This window comes from Dendrobates tinctorius, unplaced genomic scaffold (genome assembly GCF_039654945.1).
Source record: "Dendrobates tinctorius isolate UK_male_01 unplaced genomic scaffold, ASM3965494v1 ptg000243l, whole genome shotgun sequence".
Classification (NCBI taxonomy): Eukaryota; Metazoa; Chordata; class Amphibia; order Anura; family Dendrobatidae; genus Dendrobates; species Dendrobates tinctorius.
The window spans coordinates 18,284,197-18,311,299 of NW_027361910.1; the positions used below are offsets into that span (position 1 = coordinate 18,284,197).

At 44.3% G+C, this 27,103-nt stretch overlaps 1 protein-coding gene across 1 annotated transcript in view; it reads right to left on the reverse strand.

Moving 5' to 3' along the window:
• The window catches only part of AACS (acetoacetyl-CoA synthetase), a 124,209-nt gene that overhangs the window by 68,161 nt on the left and 28,945 nt on the right, over positions 1–27,103 (reverse strand). Inside the window, exon 5 of the mRNA XM_073557087.1 lies at positions 5,198–5,295. Coding sequence (XP_073413188.1) covers positions 5,198–5,295 — 98 coding nt within the window. The remainder of the gene's footprint in view (positions 1–5,197; positions 5,296–27,103) is intronic.

Sequence of the window (27,103 nt, forward strand, 5' to 3'; positions counted from 1 at the left end):
GCAAAATTAATGAACATGCTGCGTTTTTAATCACTAAGCGTTTCCGCAGCGGTTAAAAATGCACCATTGGCACAACACGTGCGTTTTTCATTAAAAATCAATTGGATGCTTTTCTTAAGCATTTCGGCAGCAGAATCGCTTGTCTAAAAGCGCTGCAGAAACGCTTAAAAAACGCTACGTGGGCGCACAGCCTTAACCTCTGGGGAAAATGCCGTTCTGTTTCTGGTTAGGTCCGTGCAGTACAAGCTCCTCTTTACAAATGGAAAGCTTTATTACATTTTCATAGTACAAGAAGAGAACATAATGATAAACTGCAAGTAAACGGACAACAGATATAGTAACATACCATAAAGAACAATCCCTCCTAAGACGAACTATCAAGAAGTGAAAAAGCATCTTCGACCACAGCAATCTTTTTATGTTATACGCTCCTCTGTACCCTGAACGGCACTGTTCCCTGATTTGCTTCTCGTGGACCATTATAGGCTTCACTGAAACAAAATGGCATCCTGGCTGTGAAACCCAATGTGAATTTTCCCCAAATGAGAATCTGTTACCAGTGTTTTGCCACCTAATTCTAATACTGTGTAGACAGAAACCCTGATTCCAGCAATATCACTCATTGAGCTGCTGTTTTGATAAAAATCAGTTTTATCAGCAGAAGACTAGTAAATCTGCTGCCATGTAGTCCTCCATATTCATGAGCTCTGTATAACCCCGGCCCCCCACCACCGATTGCCAGCTTTCTGACTGTGCACAGTAGGGTGACCGCAAAAAATCTATGTCGGAATTTTGTCCGTCTGGACCCCACAAAACGATTCCCCTTTCCAGATATTGAGATAGCCAAAATTTGAGCTCGATCAAACGACGTTAACCCGTGCCGCTCGTCGCTCAAAGTTTGAAAAAATCCAAATTGAGGTATTTTAAGATTTAGGTATTTTGCATAGTCTGTTAGACTATAAAGAATGTGACAACATTGCAGAAATAGCCCTGACCAAATTTTCGAACCATTTGTGGTATTTGAATGCAGAGTTGGTGGGATTATCGTTTTTTGATCCCACCATTACAGACAATGAAAAGTTGTTAATGGCTAATAAATTGCTCAGTAGCACAGATGACCCCCACATACCTTATAACGCGGGGATCCCGGTGCACAATGCATGCTGGGACCCCCGACGTCATCGAGACCTGATTGGTTCAGGTCCTGATGACGTCAGCGTCACAGCAGCCAATGAGAGCGCTCGCTGGGAAAGCTGCTTGTTTCCCGGCGATCTCACTCATTGTAATGCGACTTCTCCTCTGATCTCACACTCACAGATGATCAGAGGTGAAGCAGCATTACTGTGTGACTAGATCGCTGCCTGGCACAGCTGTGCCAGGCAGCGATCTTGTCACACAGTAACGCTGCTTCTCCTCTGATCATCTGTCAGTGTGAGATCAGAGGAGAAGTCGCGTTACTATGTGCCAGGCAGCGATCTTGTCACATAGTAACGCTGCTTCTCCTCTGATCATCTGTCAGTGTGAGATCAGAGGAGAAGTGGCGTTACTATGAGTCAGATCGCAGGGCAGCGATCTTGTCACAAAAAGAAAAAAAAGCAGGCACGCAGGTTAGGGTTAGGGCTAGGGTTAGGGTTAGGGCTGGGGTTAGGGCTAGGGTTAGGGCTAGGGGTGTGTTGGTGTTAGGTTTGTGGTTAGGGTTATTGTTAGGGTTGGGATTAGGGTTAGGGGTGTGTTGGGGTTAGGGTTGGAATTAGAATTGGGGGTTTCCACTGTTTAGGTACATCAGGGGCTCTGTAAACGCAACATGACGCCCTCAGACCATTCCATCAAAGTCTGCATTTCAGAACATCACTACTTCCCTTCCGAGCCCCGACGTGCGGCCAAACAGTAGTTTTCTCCCACATATGGGGTACCAGCGTACTCAGGACAAATTGGACAACAACTCTTAGGGTCCAATTTCTCCTGTTACCCTTGTGAAAATAAAAATTGGGGGCTAAAAGATCATTTTTGTGGAAAAAAAATGATTTTTTTTATTTTCACGGCTCTACATTATAAACTTTAGTCAAACACTTGGGGTTCAAAGTGCTCACCACACATCTAGATAACTTCCTTGGGGGGTCTAGTTTCCAAAATGGGGTGATTTGTGGGGGGTTTCCACTGTTTAGGTACATCAGGGGCTCTGCAAACGCGACATGACACCCGCAGACCATTCCATGAAAGTCTGCATTCCAGAACGTCACTACTTCCCTTCCGAGCCCCACCGTGTCCCCAAACAGTAGTTTTCTTCCACATATGGGGTATCAGCGTACTCAGGACAAATTGAACAACAACTTTTGGGGTCCAATTTCTCCTGTTACCCTTGTGAAAATAAAAATTGGGGGCTAAAAGGTCATTTTGTGGAAAAAAAAATGATTTTTTATTTTCATGGTTCTACGTTATAAACTTCTGTGAAGCACTTGGGGGCTCAAAGTGTTCACAACACATCTAGATAAGTTCTTTAAGGGGTCTAGTTTCCAAAATGGTGTCACTTGTGGGGGGTTTCCACTGTTTAGGTACATCAGGGGCTCTCCAAATGCGACATGGCATATGATCTCAATTCCTGCCAATTCTGCATTGAAAAAGTCAAAGGCACTCCTTCCGTTCTGAGCTCTGCCGTGTGCTCAAACAGTGGTTTAGCCCCACATACGGGGTATCGGCGTATTCGGGAGAAATTGCACAAAAAATGTTGTGGTTCATTTTCTCTTTTTACACTTGTGAAAATAAAAAAAAATGGTTCTGAAGTAAAATGTTTTGAAAAAAAGTTAAATGTTTATTTTTTCCTTCCACATTCCATTCATTCATGTGAAGCACCTGAAGGGTTAATAAACTTCTTGAATGTGGTTTTGAGTACATTGAGAGGTGAAGTTTTTAGAATGGTGTCATTTTGGGTATTTTCTGTCATATTGACCCTCCAAACTCACTTCAAATGTGAGGTGGTCCCCAAAAAAATGGTGGTGTAAATTTTGTTGTAAAAATGAGAAATCCGCTGGTCAACTTTTAACCCTTATAACTTCCTAAAAAAAAAAAATTATGCTTCCAAAATTGTGCAGATGTAAACTAGACATGTGTGAAATGTTATTTATTAACTATTTTGTGCGATATCACTCTCTGATTTAAGGGCATAAAAATTAAAAGTTTGAAAATTGCAAAATTTTCTACATTTTCGCCAAATTTCGATTTTTTTAACAAATAAGCGCAGTTCATATCTAAGAAATTTTACCACCATCATGAAGTACAATATGGCACGAGAAAACAATGTCAGAATCAGCGGGATCCGTTGAAGCGTTCTAGAATTATGACCTCATAAAGTGACACTGGTCAGAATTGAAAAAATTGGCCCGGTCACGAAGGCAAAAACAGGCTCGGGTGCGAAGGGGTTAAAATACATGTACAAAAAAAAAAATATTTGCCTGATCAGGAATGAGGACAAATGGCCTAGTCCTGAACTAGTTAACGAAGTAATATTACAGAGTAGCTTTATTTTTCACTATGGGCTTAGTCACAGAGTGCAGTGAAGTCATTTTTTGCAATATTGTGATGATTATTATTATGCAAGTAAGCAATTATCGCGTAACAGGCAAAACTAAACCAAGTTTCACATTTCAGAAATTCATAGACCCCCAAATGTGTCTCCCATATACTGTTTTTTACTTGTGACTAACGCATGGTTATAAAAAAAAGGTAGATTATTAGACAAATACGAATGAATCAGACATGAGGATCACATCTTATTTTAAGAATGTTGGCATTTTCTTACAACCTACAGTTACTCCTAGAAATGATGGAATAAGCCAACAACTGGAAAATAACATTTCCCTTAACTACATGGTTTGCCCCGTAATGTCAGCACCGGCAAGCGAAGGAGCGCCAGAATGTAGAGATCTAAGTGGCAGTATTCGTATTTCATGGAGCCTCCAATAATTTACTAATACAGACCCCCTTTCATTTATTGTAAGCAGCAAAACTTCTAAAAAGTTTAAAGGGGTGATCCGACACTGAAATATGCATTTTTTTCTCAGCAATAAACGGAGGCATGCTCCCCTTCCAGCAGCTCCGCAGAGGTGTGTGCCGGCTCCTGAAACAATGAAGTCAGCCCAACCACTGTACATCCACAGTATGCTCTTCTATCCACCTGACCACTACACGTCCACAGCATGCTCTTCTAGCCACCTGATCACTGCACATCCACAGCATGCTCTTCTAGCCACCTGACCACTGCACATCCACAGCATGCTCTTCTATCCACCTGACCACTGCACATCCACAGCATGCTCTTCTAGCCACCTGACCACTGTACATCCACAGCATGCTCTTCTAGCCACCTGACCACTGCACATCCACAGCATGCTCTTCTAGCCACCTGACCACTGCACATCCACAGCATGCTCTTCTAGCCACCTGACCACTACACGTCCACAGCATGCTCTTCTAGCCACCTGATCACTGCACATCCACAGCATGCTCTTCTAGCCACCTGACCACTGCACATCCACAGCATGCTCTTCTATCCACCTGACCACTGCACATCCACAGCATGCTCTTCTAGCCACCTGACCACTGTACATCCACAGCATGCTCTTCTAGCCACCTGACCACTGCACATCCACAGCATGCTCTTCTAGCCACCTGACCACTGCACATCCACAGCATGCTCTTCTAGCCACCTGACCACTGTACATCCACAGCATGCTCTTCTAGCCACCTGACCACTGCACATCCACAGCATGCTCTTCTAGCCACCTGACCACTGCACATCCACAGCATGCTCTTCTAGCCACCTGACCACTGCACATCCACAGCATGCTCTTCTAGCCACCTGACTACTGCACATCCACAGCATGCTCTTCTAGCCACCTGAACACTGCACATCCACAGCATGCTCTTCTAGCCACCTGACCACTGCACATCCACAGCATGCTCTTCTATCCACCTGACCACTGCACATCCACAGCATGCTCTTCTAGCCACCTGACCACTGCACATCCACAGCATGCTCTTCTAGCCACCTGACCACTGCACATCCATAGCATGCTCTTCTAGCCACCTGACCACTGCACATCCCCAGCATGCTCTTCTAGCCACCTGGCCACTGCAGCCTAATAAAAACAATATATACCTCTATGTTGGACAAGCCCTTTAACAGCCTCATATAACTTACATTCACTCCAAAATCAGGGGATGTTGCACTCCAAATAGCCCCAATGCTTGCAGCAGCCAGCATCGCTTCCAATGTCTGTATACAGTTTGGAAGGTAGCCTAAAGAAACAAAAAAAAAAGATTTTGCTTTAACTGAACGTGAACATGTGATTTATTAACAAAGATGTGCATTTTAGGATTCCCAGTCATATTCAATTATACATAATTGTTGTTCATATATGCTCACTTCCACATCACGGTGAGCAGTGCCGACAACGTCACATTCCCAGACTAGGACATGGTGTCATACCTGGGTAGGTATATCGTGCCACCACATCATTGGCGCCTCTCACCTCCTGATACACAAGACAGCAATGCTGAAAACCCCTTTTATATTCATTGAGACTGAGTTTTACATCATATAAATAAATGGACCCTAAATAGTGCATGCAGATTGAGTACCAGACTGGACCTGGTCTTTAACCCCTTCTTAAATATATATAAAGTGCTCTCAGTGAGAGAAACAAAATAGGAATCTTGTGGGTATGATACCTTTTAATGGCTAACAAATAATAGTAAAAGATGTTACAAAGCAAGCTTTCGGGACTGCTTACGTCCCTTCATCAGGCTAATATAACAAAATATTTGAAGAAACATTATTTATATACAGTTTAAAGCACATGCTTTATATACACTCACTGGCCACTTTATTAGGTACACCATGCTAGTAAGGGGTTGGACCCCCTTTTGCCTTCAGAACTGCCTCAATTCTTCGTGGCAGAGATTCAACAAGGTGCTGGAAGCATTCCTCAGAGATTTTGGACCATATTGACATGATGGCATCACACAGTTGGCGCAGATTTGTCGGCTGCACATCCCTGATGCGAATCTCCCGTTCCACCACATCCCAAAGATGCTCTATTGGATTGAGATCTGGTGACTGAGGAGGCCATTTGAGTACAGTGAACTCATTGTCATGTTCAAGAAACCAATCTGAGATGATTCGAGCTTTATGACATGGCGCATTATCCTGCTGAAAGTAGCCATCAGATGTTGGGTACATTGTGGTCATAAAGGGATGGACATGGTCAGCAACAATACTCAGGTAGGCTGTGGCATTGCAACGATGCTCAATTGGTACCAAGGGGCCCAAAGAGTGCCAAGAAAAAATTCCCCACACCATGACACCACCACCACCAGCCTGAACCGTTGATACAAGGCAGGATGGATCCATGCTTTCATGTTGTTTACGCCAAATTCTGACCCTACCATCCGAATGTCGCAGCAGAAATCGAGACTCATCAGACCAGGCAACGTTTTTCCAATCTTCTACTGTCCAATTTCGATGAGCTTGTGCAAATTGTAGCCTCAGTTTCCTGTTCTTAGCTGAGAGGAGTGGTACCCAGTGTGGTCTTCTGCTGCTGTAGCCCATCTGCCTCAAAGTTCGACGCACTGTGCGTTCAGAGATGCTCTTCTGCCTACCTTGGTTGTAACGGGTGGCAATTTGAGTCACTGTTGCCTTTCTATCAGCTCGAACCAGTCTGCCCATTCTCCTCTGACCTCTGGCATCAACAAGGCATTTCCGGCCACAGAACTGCCGCTCACTGGATTTTTTTTCTTTTTCGGACCATTCTCTGTAAACCCTAGAGATGGTTGTGCGTGAAAATCCCAGTAGATCAGCAGTTTCTGAAATACTCAGACCAGCCCTTCTGGCACCAACAATCATGCCACGTTCAAAGGCACTCAAATCACCTTTCTTCCCCATACTGATGCTCGGTTTGAACTGCAGGAGATTGTCTTGACCATGTCTACATGCCTAAATGCACTGAGTTGCCGCCATGTGATTGGCTGATTAGAAATTAAGTCTTAACACACAGTTGGACAGGTGTACCTAATAAAGTGGCCAGTGAGTGTATATGACGTAATGCTATTTCCCAAATAGATACACAGCCGGAATCTTGCTGTAACAGCAGCAACAGGAGTCATCTCAGATCGCTGCTGTATAGCTACCTAAATGACAATGTCAATCGCTGACAGCGGCATTTAAATAGTGCAACTGTCAGTACGCACATGCGCCAAATGCAAATCGGCCCTTCTGCCCATTGCAAAAGGCCAAAGGGTTGTCCACAGCAGCTTTGGGCCTATTGAAACCAAAATTGGCTGACACCTTTGTCCTTCTGTAAAGCCCACCCTGTGGTTGGACTGCATAGATGTCATTATGTCTTCATACTGTAATACAGTTGTATTGCAACACATAGAATAATCAATCGCAGGTTTGAGTCGGCTGAGGGGACTAAAACATAAACGTTTTTAAAAAGTATGAAAAAGATTAAAATAAAGACATTTGAATCACCCCCTTTTTTTCCTCTATTAATAATAATAAAAAACAAACATATTAGGTATCACAACGCTCATAAAAAATATAGATGAGGTCACATGAAAGTGGTGCAGATATTGCATTTTTTTTCTAGTTGCAACTGCCTAAAAAGTTGCAAAGTAAAAGCATTCAAAAGAATTCAATAAAAAGATCAGCTCGCCACACAAAAAACAAGTCCTCAGACAGGTACATCCACGGAAAAATAAAAAGTTACAGATCTCAGAAAATAGTGACAATTTTTTATTTTTTTTTGTTCTTTAAACACGAAACCACTATTCATGTTTGGGATCACTGCAATCATAATGACATGGAGCGGAAAATCATATTGTCAGGTCAGTTTTACTTCACAATAAACACTGGGAGAGAAAAAAATGTGATTTTGCCATTGTTTTTTGAGGTTTTGTTTTTAGCCATTTCACTGTAGTTCTGCCATTACTTTTGGCATTTCCCAGTACATCTAATATATAAAGCTCAACGTGTGTGTGCATGTATGTGTGTATGTCCGGGATTGGCATCTGCACCGTCGCAGCTACAGCCACAAAATTTGGCACAGTCACACGTCTGGACCCCGAGAGCGTCATAGGCTATGCTGTGAGGCAAAATTTTAACTCCGCGCGTTCCAATTCACCAAACAATTTTGCCTATTATTCTTATCATTTCTATGGTGTTACCGTCCTTCTGTAAAGCTGGAAATAACACAATGTATTACCGTGCCAACACAGACCACCCTCTGACATAGACTGCAGGGGGAGCCCAGTATCACACAGGATAGGATTAGATACATGGCTCAGCAGTCAGTATCACACAAAAGAGGATTAGATACACAGCTCAGCAGTCAGTATCACACAGGATAGGATTAGATACGCGGCTCAGCAGTCAGTATCACACAGGATAGGATTAGATACACAGCTCAGCAGTCAGTACCACACAGGATAGGATTAGACACCTGACTCACCAGTCTGTATCACACAGGATAGGATTAGATACATGGCTGAGCAGTCAGTAACACACAATAGGATTAGATACACAGCTCAGCAGTCAGTATCACACAGGATAGGATTAGATACACAGCTCAGCAGTCAGTATCACACAGGATAGGATTAGATACACAGCTCAGCAGTCAGTATCACATAGGATAGGAATAGATACACGGCTCAGCAGACAGTATCACACAGGATAGGATTAGATACACAGCTCAGCACACAGTATCACACAGAATAGTATTAGATACACGGCTCAGCAGACAGTATCACACAGAATAGGATTAGATACACGGCTCTGCAGTCAGTATCACACAGGATAGGATTAGATACAGGGCTGAGCAGTCACTATCACACAGGATAGGATTAGATACACAGCTCAGCAGTCAGTATCACACAGAATAGGATTAGATACACGGCTCAGCAGTCAGTAACACACGATAGAATTAGATACACAGCTCAGCAGACAGTATCACACAGGATAAGGTTAGATACACATGTTTATCAAAAGGCTCTTGAATGAGTTGAAAATAAAATACTATCAATACTTGGGTAATCGTTTAATTTGTGTTGCAAATCTGGAGTGTTGAATATATGATGTGAAATGTTTTTATGTGCAATATAATCATTATAATTTGCTATAACTAACCACAGTTGGTTACTATGCCCAGGCAACGCCGGGCTCTTCAGCTACTTGTAAGATAAAATTAAGGGATCAAGCAAAACTACAACTTGGTCGCCAAAAAAAGTCCTCAAATGCCTATGTTGGAGGGAAAAAAAACAAACAAACAAAAAACAACAACTTATGGCTCTTGAAAGAAGACGAGGACAAAATGGAAGTCCAAAATCAAAAGATTATCTTATCACGAAGGGGTTAAGACACAGCTTAAGAAAACCTGTAATAAAAGCTATTTGCATGTCGGACCCTGAGCCAGATAGCGATGACCTCCTGTATACTAACAATCATCCCCACAGATAGGGCTATGGACAACCTCTGCGCCCGGTCAGCTCGCACATGCTTATTTATTATGCTCATCTGGACAAGTCTGTGAACCAATTTACAAGCAGAAATAGCCTCAGATGCCAGTATTAACGAGATAATGAGGTCCCTGGAGAAGAAAGGCCCTTACTTACAATCTTAGCTACAGACATGTTGCCACACAATGGCCGACCACATACATTACATTACCTATAGATTCCAAACTTTACTGAAATGTTATAAGATCAAGCCCTGTGCAGATTAACAGGCTTTGTGTGGTAAGGAGCCCTTCTTCTACAGCCTTCCTACAGACGCCCACTCAGGATGCGGCATTCATTAGCCACGCTTCCCATACAAATGAATGGAGAGGAGCAAATGCATGGCCACCTCTCAAGAGGATGCGAGTCCCGGTGGCGGGCCTGCATTGATCAGACTTTAGGTCTTGGCCTGTTGGTATACCATAAGTGTTCGAGATGGGAATAACGATTTATATACTCTAGTTTTCAGATTATTATCATTGGGAAAGGCAGCTCTGCCACATGAAGATGCCGTCACCTGGGAGCCACACAGCAGGCACACATTGGGATGCCAAGTGGCAACCTTTGAGGAGAATATACATATACACACTTTTAATGTCTATCACTACAACTAAGGCCGGTGAGGTCTTCATTGGGTGACATACTTTCCTAACATAAAGGGGCCTATTTATCAGGATTCTGAGGCAATTTGGGCCAAAAAGCTGTCTTTCATGGCCCGCACTACGGGCCCAATTCATTATTACATTTTTTTAGTCTATTTTGGGCATTTTTCACCTGTTTTTCCATTCGCTGTTTTTTTCTTTTAATTTGTGCTTTTTAAAAGTCTTCTATGTGTTTGCCTGTTTTGTTGTTTACCACTGCGGGCTGTTTGGGGTTTCAAGATGTTTTGAAGCCAATTCATCAATTGTGACTATTTTAAAAAGTAGTACTTTCAGTGAGGTGGATGTGTGTGTGCTGAGCTCCTGGGTCCAGGATTAGTTCTATTCGGCCCTGCACTTCTGTCTCACTTAATAGTGAGCTACGTTAGAGTCCTATCTTCACTCACCGACCGGGTGATGACTACAGTGCAGTTCAGATAACCACTGGTGCAGAGGAAAGGAGGGGACGGACGCTGGGGCCTGAATCCACAAGGCGGTGGCCTCAGACAGAGTCTCTGCAGACCAGAGGCAGAGGTGTGGAAGAGAGGAATTCCCCGCAGCAGTCTCAGTGGAGCTGCACTGGGAACACTGCAATCTCAGGGGAGGCTGCGTCTGCGACTGGTGGACAGAAGTTCAGAGGCTAGCGCTGAGGGTCCTGAAGATACTTTGGTGCCCCCTGAGCTGAGGACACTTTACCCTTCCCTGGGAGAACATCATAAGGGTATGTGCACACGTTGCGGTTTTTGATGCGTTTTTGGACTCGTGGAATTGCATCAAATCCGCTGTGCAGAGTGTACAAAATGTTAATCCATGGGAAATCCAAAAACGCAGTGCACAAGCTGCGGAAAAAAACGCGCGAATTCACAGCGTTTTATTTTCCGCAGCATTTCGCACTTTGTGCGGATCTGCAGCGTTTCAACACCCATTGACTTGCATTGAGTCGGGCACCTCCGCAGCAAAACCGCAGGTCTAAAAACAATCTGCGGTTTTGCTGCGGATGAAACGCTGCAGATCGGGAGGAGGGAAGTGTGTGGGCGGACTGTGGGCGGTGACTGTGTGCGGGTATAGTGTGTGGGTGGGGTCAGCGGGGCTGTGTCACCTTACAATAGCAAGGTGACATTAACCCCTTATTACCCCATATGCCACGACTACATGGCAGTGGGAAGAGAGGGGCTAAGTGCCAGAATTGGCGCATCTTAGAGATGCGCCATTTCTGGGGCGGCTGCTGGCTGGTATTTGTAGCCAGGGGGAGGGGGCAATATCCATGGCCGATTCCTAGGCTATGAATATCAGCCCGCAGCTGTCTGCATAGCCTTTCTGGCTGTAAAATATAGGGGGACCTCACATCATTTTTTTGGGGAGTGCCCCTATTTTAATAGCCAGTAAAGGCTATGCAGACAGCTGCGGGCTGATATTCATAGCCTGGGAAGATCCATGGGTATTACTCCCTTCCCAGGCTACAAATACTGGACCCCGGTCGTCGGCTTTCTATCTCTGGCGCAGAAAATTGTCATTTTTTTCCTTGTTTTTTTTTTTTTTTTTAAATTAAACATATTGTTCATTAATAAACATCGGCCTTGCTATTATTTATCTATCTATATCTATCCATAGATCTATCTAGATCTATCAAAAGATAGATATGTCTATGGATATATCTATACATATATCTATACATATATCTATGGATACATGTATAGATATATCTATGGATATATCTATACATACAGTGCCTACAAGTAGTATTCAACCCCCTGCAGATTTAGCAGGTTTCGGAATTAACTTGGCATTGTGACATTTGGACTGTAGATCAGCCTGGAAGTGTGAAATGCACTGCAGCAAAAAAGAATGTTATTTCTTTGTTTAATTTTTTTTTAAATTGTGAAAAGTTTATTCAGAGGGTCATTTATTATTCAACCCCTCAAACCACCAGAATTCTGTTTGGTTCCCCTAAGGCCTCTTTCACACATCAGGTTTTCGCCGTCAGGCACGATCCGGCGCTTTTGACAAAAACCGGATCCGGCGAAATGCAATGCCGGATCCGGTTTCCCCCCCCCATTGACTTGCATTAGAGCCGGATCGAGCCGGATGGCCATGCGTTTCATCCGATTTTCGTCGGATCCTGCAATGTGACACGATCCGGCGTCTGGAAAAAACGGCTACTGTAACGTTTTTTTGTCTCCGGCGAAAAAGCCGGACACGCCGGATCCGGCGCGTCCGGCTTTTTCATACAATGAAAGCCTATGAGCGCCGCAATGCACCTGATCCGGCGACAGCCGGATCCGGTGGCCGGATCCGGTTTTTTTGGTCTGAGCATGCTCAGTAGCTCTGCCCACAAGACATATATAAAAGCAAGACAGTGGCACCCTCAGCCACACCCAACATGCCACCCAAGCCAAGAACCAGGAGCAGGAGAAGGCAGCAGACATCTGCATCAGCACCACCCCAAATGGAGCAGCATGCTGAACAACGGGAGGGGAGTCCAGCAGCAGATGAGAGACGGTAATTATCAAATCCCCCATTCCTCCAAACTAGGGCTATGGAATATCAAGATATTCATTGGCCCTTTGTTTCTCTTTATTCAACAGCCGCCCAATAGATGCAGCAGCAGCAGCAGCAATGGCAGCAGCAGGAACACCACCCACAGCCATGGAGTCTGGCCATGAGGAAGACAGCACATCTTCTTCTGGGAGCCCTCCCTCGCATCGTCAGCGTTTGACGGTAAGTTTTTATTTCCAAAATCCATCATCTCTGTAATATATGTCTATTCATTGCCTTTTATTTCAAAACAGGAATCACAAGATGAAGAGGAGCTCCCAGAAGAAGAAGGAAGGGGTGGACAGACACTTGGAATGGGCTCACCATTGGTAAGTTTTTTGCATCAAACGCAGAAACACAACATCACACTACACACAACACATAGAAAACAATGTTCTGCAGACCACACACAGCAAACAAATGCCTACATCCAAAGACATAACATTTTTTGTTTTCTTCTCTAGTCTTCCCAATCTGGTGCTCGGCCAAGAGGTCCTCGCAGTGCCTCCCAGGGTCGTCGGCGACAGCAACGCGGCGGTCACCAGCGTGTAAGTATAAATATTTTTGCTTTGTTTTTTTGCACTTTTTATTTCATTTCTTTTGTGGAGGCTAATTATGTTATTTTTGTCTTTTTCTTTAACAGCCTTCACAGCGTGCTCCCGACTCTGACGGTGAGGATGGAGGGATTGATGTGGACCGCCTCATCGATCTCGTCAGAGAAAGGGAGCCGCTCTGGAATATGGCTGACCGCCGCCACGCTGACCTTATCGTTACCCGACGACTCTGGGAGGAAATCTGTTCGCTCCTTGTGGACCGCTGGGAGGACCTCGAAGCTCGGGCCCAGATTAAAGAGCGTAAGTATATACAGTACCGGTTGCTTGATTTAAACCAGTGTTTCCCGAACTCCAGTCCTCGTGGTCCCCACGGATCATGTGTTCAGGATTTCTATTTACTTTGGAAATCCTGAAAACATGACCCCTGGGGACCATGAGGACTGGAGTTTGGGAAACACTGATGTTGTATACTAACCACTTTGTCCTTTCTCATTTCAGGGGAGAGAATTGTGAAGCGGTGGCGGTCTGTGAGGGATCGTTTCAAGAAGCAGTTCAATAAAGAGATGCGGGCCCCGAGTGGATCTGGAGGACGCAGGAGCAAGTACAAGTACGCACGAGCCCTGTCGTTCCTCCGGGAGACAATGCTCACCAGAAGGTAAATATTACACACCACATGTGACAAAAAAATGTTTAGATGTAACTTTTTTTTTTCAGCCAGGGCCATACCATGTCAGTATTTTAATTGTTTTTTTTTCTCTTTATTCCACAGCACGGTGAGCAGCAGCCTGCACGATTGGACCCTTCTGAGGCGATCCCTGAGGAGACCGGCACCAAGGGACACTTCGACCGCCCCGGTACATCTGGACCTTCCCAGCCTTCCCACACATTCGACCCATCTGTCCCATCCACCAGCACAGGAGCATCGTGGCCGTCTACATTACATGAAGCTGCTGGTGAGGAGATCGCTTTCCCTTTACCCCACCCTTCTTCCCCTGCCACCTCTAGTACACCTGCGGGTACTGGGCAGCAGCGGCAGAGGGGTCAGGAAAAGAGTTATGAGCCAGAGTTCTTGCATCTGAATGCATCTTTCCAGAACTGTCTAAAAGTCTTGTCAGAGCAAATCTCCGCAGGCTTTCAGCAGATCAACTCCAGCATTCTGGAGGTGAAGACACTTCTGCAAACCATGCATTCAGAAGCAAGATCTTCGCCAAACCACACCTTTTTCAGGTCTGTTGTGGAGCGCATGGAAACGCTATCTCCTACCCAGCAGATGCATGTAATGCATTCGTGCCACGGTGCTCTACAGCAGGTTACCTCCCAACCTCCACCTCCCACCACTGTAGTTCCTCCACCTGCACCCCCTCCAGCCACTTTCCATCCTCCCCCTCCTATTACATCTGCACCCCCTCCAGCCACTTTCCATCCTCCCCCTCCTATTACATCTGCACCCCCTCCAGCCACTTTCCATCCTCCCCCTCCTATTACATACCAGCAACCTCCCCAGTACCAGCAACCTCCCCAGTACCAGACATCTCCCCACTTCCAGCAACCTTCCCCGTACCAAACTCCTTCCCCGTACCAAACTCCTTCCCCATACAACTTTCCATCAACATCATCTGCTCCTACAGTCCCTGCCCAACCCTCCACTCCACTGCCCACCACCTCTTCTGCCTCCCACATGTCCACCCATTCTGAAGCTTTTTCCACACCATCACCTCTAACTGTTCCTTCCCCACCACGATCCCAGTCCTCTCTCCACACTCCCATTGTCGAAGTGTCCCGCAGCCCCTCCAGCAGTATTTCCACCCCACACTACACAGATTTATGATGTGTTTTGTAATAAAAATGCCCAGTTGGTTTCAAACCTTTATTAAAAAAGTTTTTTTAACTTTAAAAACAGTTGACAAAAAAAAAATATTTTAAATAAAAGTTAAATTATTGTTTACACTGGTTGTCTGTCATTTCTTTCTGCGGCGAAATATGTTTAAAAAAAAGGTTAAATACAGGGTATTTAAAAGGTAAAAAGGTATTCAAAACCAGGTATATAACTGTGGGTAAATTTTAGCTTTTTGCCACAGTTGTGTTCCTGGTTGTGTTTGAAGCAAAGTATTTCACCTAAAAAGTTGTGTTTATTGTTGGTGATTTCCTAACAATGTACACAACTTTTGTTAAAAGGTGAAATACTTTGCATAAAACACAACCAGGTACACACCTGTGGCCTAAAGCTAAAAATAGAGACCATGACAAGATAGCCAACTTTGGTTGGCAAAGGTATATACTGTTGGTACAGAAGGTACACAAGTTTGGTTAGGGCACAAATCTTTCACACTCTGTCATCCTGCCAGTGTACTCTGCCTTGAGGTGACATAAAGTATAGTGCAAAATTGTCCCTCATTACTGAAACCGTCACAGAACTTCTAGTGGTAATGTCCTGGTAATCTTGCAAGGTGGTTTCTTCAGAGGTGTCCTCAATGGAAATGGGTTCCTTGCAGATAACAAAATTGTGGAGTACCACGCAAGCTTTGATCACCTCGTCCACAGTTTCTGTCTTGAGGTTGATCGCAGTCAATAGGACCCGCCATTTGGCTGTCAGAATACCAAAGGTACATTCAACCATTCTTCTTGCTCTTGTGAGGCGGTAATTAAAAATGCGTTTTGGTCTTGTCAATCCTCTGCTAGAGTACGGTTTCAAAAGGTGTTCTGACAGCTGGAAGGCTTCATCCCCTACACAGACAAATGGCATAGGTGGACCAGATGTTTGCGGCAGCGGTCTAGGTGGTGGGAACTGGAAGGTGTTTCCATACAGTTTACGCCCCATGGCAGACAGTTTGAAAACTTGAGAGTCATTGGAGCGGCCATAGGCCCCAATATCAACAGCAATAAATTTGTATTCCGCGTCAGCGATGGCCATGAGGACAATTGAAAAATATTTCTTGTAATTGAAATATTCCGATCCCGATCCGGCTGGCTTTACAATGCGGATATGTTTCCCGTCCACAGCGCCCAAGCAGTTGGGAAACTGACATATCTGTTGAAACTTGTCAGCAATTTCAATCCACCTCTCTGTTGTGGGCTCTGGTAAAAACTCTTCAGCTAAGGAGTCCCACAGTGCACGGCATGTGTACTATTCCAGATATGGTGGAAATCCCGAGTCTGTACTGGAAATGCAGTGACGAAAGGGATTCTCCAGTTGCAAGAAATCTGTGGGGAATTAAAAAACAATCAATTAGTTTTAAAATCACAGCATTACATACCAAAACTCAGCTATAACACTTGGAGATACAAACTACCACCAACAAGATTGCAGTGAAAGTGTGCTCTGATGCGATCACATCCAATAAATGTGGCTTACCTTAAAGTCACCATCAGACGCTCTGCGGGTGAAACAGAGAAGCGGCAATAGGTGTCCGCTTTTCTTATGAGGTGTGCAATGCGCTCCACCAAGTAATCAAAATTCTCCATTTTCATCCGAACATATCCAAAGAATTTATCCGGGTTTCGTCGAAGGTCCATGCAGAGTGTAGAATAGACCCCACGCGTCATTCTCTTGGCTGTGATGGGGTGGATCCACAAACGTCGTCTACGATGCCTGATGGGCTGCTGTCTCGCTCTCTCCTTCTCCAGAACAATCACCCTCAAACGATTCGCCTCCGCTATAAAATCCGCCAAATTCTTCAAAATATTTCCAATCACAACATCCATCTTCGCCAGTAACTTGCTCTTCTCTCCAACCTGCACTTTCTCCTCTACAACCTGTCAAAGAAGGGCTGTAGGAACACGCTATATATAGTTTTCCAGTAGCCAATCCCGTTCGGAAGGCCACAAGGGTCAATTTTAAAAACCGGATCCGGCGTAATCCGTCGAAAAACGGATAGAAAAACCGATGAACCGGATGAGACGGATCCGGTTTTGTCTGTCAAGAACAAGACGGATCCGGCAGAAAACCGGATCCGGCACATCAGGTTTTACAAAACATTTGCCGGATCCGGCGTTCCGGCACGACGCCGGATCGCGCCTGACGCCGAAAACCTGATGTGTGAAAGTAGCCTAAAGTATTAAGAAGTATTTCAGGCACAAAGAACAATGAGCTTCACATGTTTGGATTAATTATCTCTTTTTCCAGCCTTTTCTGACTATTTAAGACCCTCCCCAAACTTGTGAACAGCACTCACACATGGTCAACATGGGAAAGACAAAGGAGCATTCCAAGGCCATCAGAGACAAGATCGTGGAGGGTCACAAGGCTGGCAAGGGGTACAAAACCTTTTCCAAGGAGTTGGGCCTACCTGTCTCCACTGTTGGGAGCATCATCCGGAAGTGGAAGGCTTATGGAACTACTGTTAGCCTTCCACGGCCTGAACAGCCTTTCAAAGTTTCCTCCCGTGCCGAGGCCAGGCTTGTCCGAAGAGTCAAGGCTAACCCAAGGACAACAAGGAAGGAGCTCCGGGAAGATCTCATGGCAGTGGGGACATTGGTTTCAGTCAATACCATAAGTAACGTACTCCACCGCAATGGTCTCCGTTCCAGACGAGCCCGTAAGGTACCTTTACTTTCAAAGCGTCATGTCAAGGCTCGTCTACAGTTTGCTCATGATCACTTGGAGGACTCTGAGACAGACTGGTTCAAGGTTCTCTGGTCTGATGAGACCAAGATCGAGATCTTTGGTGCCAACCACACACGTGACGTTTGGAGACTGGATGGCACTGCATACGACCCCAAGAATACCATCCCTACAGTCAAGCATGGTGGTGGCAGCATCATGCTGTGGGGCTGTTTCTCAGCCAAGGGGCCTGGCCATCTGGTCAGCATCCATGGGAAGATGGATAACACGGCCTACCTGGAGATTTTGGCCAAGAACCTCCGCTCCTCCATCAAGGATCTTAAGATGGGTCGTCATTTCATCTTTCAACAAGACAACGACCCAAAGCACACAGCCAAGAAAACCAAGGCCTGGTTCAAGAGGCAAAAAATCAAGGTGTTGGAGTGGCCTAGTCAGTCTCCTGACCTTAACCCAATTGAAAACTTGTGGAAGGAGCTCAAGATTAAAGTCCACATGAGACACCCAAAGAACCTAGATAACTTGGAGAAGATCTGCATGGAGGAGTGGGCCAAGATAACTCCAGAGACATGTGCCGGCCTGATCAGGTCTTATAAAAGACGATTATTAGCTGTAATTGCAAACAAGGGTTATTCCACAAAATATTAAACCTAGGGGTTGAATAATAATTGACCCACACTTGTATGTTTAAAATTTATTAAAATTTAACAGAGCAACATAACTTTTTGGTTTGTAAGATTTATGCATCTGTTAATAAATCCTGCTCTTGTGTGAAGTTTGAAGGCTCTAACTTATTTGCATCTTATCAAACCTGCTAAATCTGCAGGGGGTTGAATACTACTTGTAGGCACTGTATATCTATGGATAGATCTATGGATATATTTATGGATATATCTATAGAAAGATATGGATATATCTATAGATCGATATAGATATATGTATCAATACATCTAGCCATCTATGGATATATCCATCTATCTATCTATCTATCTATATGTGTAATGGAGTGTGGGTTGGACAAATGTAAAAGAGGAGGTTGCACCAGAAATGACATCACAAATCTTTTCATATCTTTATTTAGCTTACAAAAACGCATACAATCCGTATTAAAAAAACGCATGAAAATCCGCATCAAAAACGCATGGAATTTTACCTGCGTTTTCTGCCAAGAGGTGCAGATTCTGTGCAGAAAATTCTGCAGGCAAATCTGCAACGTGTGCACATACCCTAAAAACTTTGTAAGAAGCCCGTTACTTTGCATTATCTTGGAGATCTGCTGCAGGGAACTTGCTGCTGTCTCTTGTGTCCTGATATTTTACTGGAAGAAGTGCCAGAAAAGTAAAACTTCTCTGTCATACTGAGGGGGAGAAAATTCTAGCCTCACAAGACATTCAAAATAAATTCTCTAAAAACTAGCTAGAGGAGAAGCTAAATAAATGGTCACAGACCCACATTACCAGGCCTAAATACTGTACCCTACTGCCATCTAGGGGTCCTTTTTAAGTATTTCAGATATCTACACAGATTGTCTCTGCATTGTAATTGACTGAGGCTTTGAGCAACAGGCTCTCTAGCTCAGTCTGAGTTACATCTCTTACTTCGACCGGGACTGAACCTTAATATTTTAGGGACCAGGCATTTCCATCCCCCTACTGGATCTATCCATCCTCCATGAAGCTTGACAATTTAGGGCAAGAGAGGACGGACTGACTATTTCAGTAAATATCAAGGCTCTGGCAGACACTGCACTAAAGCCTCACATCAACAGGCTATTGATTCTACACGAGATGACATTAACCAGCTATCATGCAGGATCTCTATGACTGAGGAATCCTCAAAGGACCTTTCCAACCAGATCCACATGATAGAGAGCAAACACGAGATTCTGGACTCTCAGATATTAAATCTGACTCTTCTCCTCGACGATCAAGAAACCGGGGGGGTGGAGAAACAATATAAGTATTAAGGGGATGCCGGAGAATACAGGCCAGGAAGACCTTAAGATGATTATCACTACCATTTTCAATATGGTCACCAAGAGGTCTCTGGATGCATAATATACGATAGATAGATTGCACAGAGTCACTAGAATGGGCCCGATAGACCCTACCAACCCAAGAGATATATTGTGCTGACTTCACTACTTCACAGATAAGGAAGATAACCTTTGCTGTGCTTGGTCGGCCAACTCCATAACTATGAAAGATGCAGAGGTCAAACAGTTCCCGGATGTCTCTGGCCGTACCTTCTACATGAGACGTATCCTGCAGCCTCTACTTTCCATCTACATATGAGGACACCCCTTTCATCTCATTTTGAGAAAGGAAAGAGCAACCTTCTTTCTCAAAAGATATGCAGATTTGCCCGCTTTCTTCAAATTTTGGGCTATGATCCGATTCCCAACCCCAACTGGCTTGTAATAGACAGATATCCTCCTCTGCAACAACGTCCCCGTCCAAGATGTCGTGACCGCTCCTCACAAGATCCAACTTGACTAAGTTTAGTAGTCTCCCTCCCTTATATTACTAGATTATTTGCCTGACACCCAAAATGCTACCTTACAATTATAGCATTCCACCAAATTGGTTATTCTCCTACATCCTTTGATTCCTTTACAATAGCCAGAAGATATCACTGGACAGTTTGATTGCAGTCCTAGACATTAACTGAAAACATATGGGTTTAGCATTTTAAAGGTTATACAGATTTCTATCAGGAGAAAGGGATAGCGGAGGATATGGGTGGGATGTATAGTCAAAGGTTCCCCACGGGTTACCAAAGGCCCCTCACCCGATTCTAAATCCAGAGGTTCTTGTATCCTCATCTCATGGTCAGTCCCATGGACGTTCACTGAGTTTCACACTGATGGAGAGGGCCGTCTGCTAGCGGTAAAAGGTGTCTGATAGGTTTTATTAGGATCACATTTGCCTCCCTATAGCTACCCAATGTTGGTCAGGACAAAGCACTCCACACTTCTCTAGAACAACTAGCGGTATTCACGGAGGGTATTCAGATTCTTGGGGGTGACTTTAAAGCCCCCGTTACACACAGCGAGATCGCTAGCAATATCGCTGAAACGTCACTGGTTTTGTGATACTTACCTGCTGACCGCTGGTTATCGCTGATCGCGCGAGAAGGTCCTGGATCATTTCTCGTCGGGCGCTTCCTGCTGCGCCGACGAGCGACGCGTGGACACAGGCGGGAGGACGTCAGGATCGCCGCGTCTGACAGGTAATTAGCGACCCCCGAACACTGCTATGTCGCTGGTGAGATCTGCCTGTGTGGCAGCTCACTAGCGACCACTTAGCGATGCACCAGCGATCCATATCGTTGTCGGGATCGCTGGTGCATCGCTTAGTGTAACGGTACCCTAATACTGCCCTCGACCCATCTATAGATAATATTCCATGGGAGTGTATTCCCTAACGTCTCAAGCAAGGACGCATACAGAAATGTTTGCAGGACCACCGATCTGTAGACTCTTGGCGATTACTTCACCCAGCAGACAGGGATTATTCCTTTTACTCAAACGCCCATGATGTTTACACAAGAATTTACTATTTTCTGCTGAGACACCAGGACTTACCCCTGCTTCAAAAAGCAAATATAGATAATATCTTCTTTTCAGATCACGCACTGGTAAGTGTCACAGTCGCTATTCCGGCCCTTAGAGTAAAGCAGTGCCATTGGCACCTGAATGCATCTCTTTTAGACGACCCTATTGTGAGAATTGAACTACAGGAGTCCCTTGACCCATACTCTGCTCTTAATGATGTGGAAGGAGCAGACCCCTGTATTGTGTGGGAGGTGCACAAGTGTGCAATTATGGGAATCCTCATTAAGCATCGTGCTCGTAAAAAGAGAGAGCAGGCTCAGATCACGGGTCTTTTGGGAGAGATTGAAAACCAAGAAAGATCACATAAACGTGACCCGTCAGACGATATCAGAAAGTCCTTAATAAAACGTGAATCGATATGCTCCCTACTCATACATAAAGCAAAAGCTGATCTCACCAGATGCCGTCATCATTATGAGCATGGCAACAAACGTGGGAAGTCCTTGGCCAGAGCTCTGAAAACACAGAGAGCTAACACCTATATCCCCTCCATCATCAATCACAACAACGCAATCACCTGCTGCCCGATATTGCAGATACGTTTAAAACCTTCTCCGCTTATCTGTACTCTGCAGACTCAACTAACCCCACCACACAAAATGCTAACGTCAATCTTCCCTCCCTGTCTGACACTGACATAGATTCCTTAGATTTGCACTATAGAGGAACTGCGGTCCGCTGTAAAAGAGACCAAGTCGGGAAAAGTCCAGGGCCCAGATGGATTTTCACTGGCCTATTATGACATGTTCTTGGGATCTCTCTCTCTCTTCATCGGATCACTAGCCTTAATGCGATATCTAAAGCCTCTGCTCTCCCGGGAGACTCCCTGCGAGCCCACATATTAGTGATAAATAAGGAGAGGAAAGACCCAGCACAATGTGCAAGTTATAGGCCTATATCCCTGCTCAACGTGGATATTAAGCTGTTTGCAAAAATGCTTGCATGCAGATTGTCTCCACTTTTAACAGGGATTATCCACCCAGATCAGGTGGGTTCCATGAGAGGGAGAGAAGCCAGGGACAACACGACCAAGGCACTGAACCTAATACATAGAGCCAGAATTAAATGTCAACGTCTTATGCTACTGTCTACCGATGCGGAGTAGACATTCGATAGAGTGAACTGGGTTTTTATTTATGAGACCCTTCAGAGACTAGGCCTAAAATCCAACATGTTATGTTGGATATCAGCATTATACTCAAAGCCAATTGCCCATGTAAAAGTGAATGGGGTACTCTCCAAAGCATTTGTTATACACAAAGGTACGCGTCAGGGATGTTCATTATCTCCTCTGATCTTGATTCTTACACTAGAACCATTTCTGAGGAAATTCCGGTCTAATAAGAATATTGAGGGTCCTTGTGTTCGGGATTCTCCATGTAAAATTGCAGCCTATGCAGATGATATGCTTTATTCATTAACAAACCAACCAAAACTTTGCTTACTCTAATGGCGGAGTTCAGTACCTATAACGACCGCTATAATTTTAAAATCAATTTCGCCAAATCGGAAGCCCTGAACATCAATAACCCTCACTGAAAGAATCTTTTAGCTTTTAATGCGCCAAGACAGCGATAAAGTATTTAGGGATATTACTACCAAGTGATATGAAATTGACTTATTCACTTAATTTCCCTAAATTGCTCAAATCAGTACAAGAGAATTGTTCAAGATGGACGAGAAATGCCTTTACGTGGTTCAGCATAAGTGCGATATTTAACATGAACATTCTCCCTCGAATCCTGTATGTTATCCAGGCCCTCCCAATTGCTCTCCCCTCGTCCTTCTTTAAAGATCTTATCATGGCTCAGATGAAGTTTATCTGGCCCAGTAAGCCTCCCCGTGTAGCAAGGAATACATTTCATCGTCCTAAGTCCTCTGGGGGTATTGCCTTGCCGATTTCAGATTATATTATATTGCCGCCCACCTTTCTAGAGTTCTGGACTTGTGCAGGAATGGAATGGAGACGGCCTGGGTCAGGATTGAACAAAGTTTCAAACATCCCTCTAACCATAATTCCCTGGTTTGACTTTTCTGTAGTTCATGTTCTAAAGACACGCCCTAATATTGGAGCTAGCCTTGGGTGCTGCAAAAATCCTATAGTACGGTCATCCATCATACCACAGGCCTCCTCCATGTATCCTATATTGGGCAATCCACTCTTCCCCCCCAGGGATAGAGGACACAGTTTTCCGTTCTTGGTTTAATAGCGGTTGGAATGGGAAACGAATGGCCATCAAAGGAATGCCTTCTATGTCTTCCCGCCCCCTCCTCTTTGGGTTTCTGGAGAGCCGGTCAGCTAACTCATTTCTCGCACTGTCTTCCATCTAGATCCCACTACAAAAATGACAATATGTTCGAAGAAGAGTGCACAAAAACAGAACCCATGAGGCACACCTTGTCTTTCTCCTGCTCCCTACTGATCGATCCCATGGATTAACCAAAAACACATTTCCAAACTCAATGGGAGAATGATTTAGTCCAAACTCTGACAAAGGATCAGTGGAATCGTATATGTAATTTAACACACAAATCGTCTATTTGTCCACGAGGCCGGATACAAACTGTTATCGCGATGGTATAGAGTCCCAACTCGCCTGCATGAGATATTCCCTGATGCCAGTCCTATGTGCTGGAGATGTAGGGAGGAAGAGGGCGGCCTAATGCATATTTTCTGGTCTTTTAAGCGTCTTTCCCCTTTCTGGGAAAAAGTTGAACTAGTGATAGGTAAAATCACAAATCTTATTTCAGACCTAAATCCGGCTCTCGTCCTTCTCCATCACAGCGACATCCCTTTTAAAACCTACAAAAATTCTATATTGAGACACTTAAATGCATCTGCTAGAGAGTACAATCCTTTGTTGTGGAAAAAATACACCAGCCCAACAATTTCCCTATGGTTTGCTAAAATGAATGAGATAATGCTGATGGAGGAATTAACCTCTACAATAAGCAACTCATATGGAAAATTTTACAAATCATGGTATCATTGGATAGAATTTAAATCCTCCAATGAATATCGGGATCTCATCGGAGACAACTGATTCAGCAGTTCCAATGCCTCTGGATATAGTTCACTGTCCCCTTTGTCGGTACTTCCCCACCTCCCTCTTGTTGCTTCTTCTCTTTTCTCTACTCTCTCTCTTTTTCTTAATCTGATTTCTTCTTTACACTTCAATGTTATTTTTAATGTAAGTAGGAATTTTGGTTATGTCTACTGTTTAATGCTATATGCATTGTGATATGTTTAATGGATTCACTCTTAACACGACTCAAATTGTGATGGTAATGATACTTGAGTTTTAAAATTTAAAAAAATAAAATAATTCTTTTTCCTTGCAAATGCACAAAATGGGGAGAGATTTTTTTTTCGCAAATTCTGCAACATGAAACATGTGACTTTTCCCTGAGTAGTTACAAAACAGGCTAAAGGCAAAAATAAAAAAAAACAATACTATTTCTTACTTATAATAGAGGAGGAAAACACCGAAGAGATCCAAAAAAATTATATTTTTTCAAATCAAACATATAAAAACAAGAATATGAATATAAATAAACAGAATGGCTCAAATTTGGAACGGGACAACACACAACAATCCCCACATTAGTAAATATGCAATATATATGGCTATAGGGTACTTAATAAAATGCCAGCCAAGGTTGATATAGATAATGCTATTAACATAAAATAATTATAGTTAATAAAGTGCATAGTGCCAGTATATTTTCTGAATTGTGCATATCACTATGGGCCAAAGGAAGGCAAGATTAGGTCCCAGCCATAACATGTGCTAGTTATCGGAATGGGGGAAAGGAAACTAAATCTAATCTCTATAATAAGAAATAAATGCAACTAGGTATAAATACCGCAGTGGGCTGATGCAGATGAAATACATTCAATTTCCAATAATGATACCAAAAAGGACAACATAGCCATGCATTTGGAGAGCGATTCACCTGAGTAGGAGCTGTGTACCCGTCCAACTACGCCGACGTGTGTTTCACCACTTGGCTTTTTCCTGGGGGCGCCCCCAGGAAGAAGCCAAGTGGTGAAACGCTCATTGGGGTAGTTGGACGGGTACACAGCTCCTACTCAGGTGAATCGCTCTCCAAATGCATGGCTATTTTGTCCTTTTTGGTATCATTATTGGAAATTGAATGTATTTCATCTGCATCAGCCCACTGCGGTATTTATACCTAGTTGCATTTATTTCTTATTATAGAGATTAGATTTAGTTTCCTTTCCCCCATTCCGATAACTAGCACATGTTATGGCTGGGACCTAATCTTGCCTTCCTTTGGCCCATAGTGATATGCACAATTCAGAAAATATACTGGCACTATGCACTTTATTAACTATAATTATTTTATGTTAATAGCATTATCTATATCAACCTTGGCTGGCATTTTATTAAGTACCCTATAGCCATATATATTGCAAATTTACTAATGTGGGGATTATTGTGTGTTGTCCCGTTCCAAATTGAGGCCTTCTGCTTATTTATATTCATATTCTTGTTTTTATATGTTTGATTTGAAAAAATATAATTTTTTTGGATCTCTTCGGTGTTTTCCTACTCTATTATAAGTAGGAAATAGTGTTGTTTATTCTAGTTTGAAGTGCCATTGCTGTTATATATTGGTTTTTGAGGACACTTTTCAGATAGTGTAAAATTAAAAAAAGCATTAAACTTTTAGAATTTGAGAATCTGGAGTAAAAAGTATCAACAAATACCACAAAGGAAGAAAAATTACATAAAGCACCACTCCAGGCTTTTTCTTTATTTCAGCATGGAGCAGTTGCCACTAACATAAGTTCCTTGCCCATAGAATTATACTCGCCAGTCGCTGTCTTCAGCTCTTCCCGGGCACAGCTCCGGTCCCGAGCCACCATCTTGTGAAAGCAACTTCTGACTAAACGGAAGTCAGATGTGACGGTCACCAGGGCCAGCCCGAGAGATTACGGCGCCCTAGGCGAAACTATTTTGTTGCGCCCCTACTATTCTTGGCAGTAGATGAAAACTTGGGATATAAATTTAGGAGCAAAATAGGGGGCGTGGCATGGCGAGCGAGGAGTGAGGACGCATGTGAGAGAGCTCCCGCTCCAGCACCGGTGACCGACCTGAACAGAGCCCAGAATACTTACCCCACCTTCTGATGTCGGCTAGGAGGACCAGGGGGAATACGTCCGCGGGCCCCTCAGCACCCGACAGCACTCCCAGAGGCATTTCCCGCTACCTTGTAGGAGCGGGAAGAAGGAAGGCCGCGGGCGCCATGACAGGTGTGGAGACCGGAGCGCAGCAGGCCCCGCCGCCACCAGGAAGTAAGGCGCAGGCGGGAGGAGAGAAAACTGGTGAGACGGCAGCCGGAGGGGGACCCCGTGGAGGGAAAGGGGGCACATCCACGGGGGCCCAGCAGGCAGCGAGGCTATCTCCTCCTAATAAATCCTCTGGGGCCCAGGAGATCCGTCAATCACAGGGGCACCACGCGGACGGTCCCGCGCAGATACAGGCCGGCGGATCAGATAAGAACCCCGGGGGGATGAGTGCAGAACCCCCCTTGTCACAGAGAGGCGGCAGTGTCCCCCCAGACGTCGACATGGCCACTACAGCTGTCCCTGCAGCGTTGGGAGCAGCAGACCCTATGATGATGG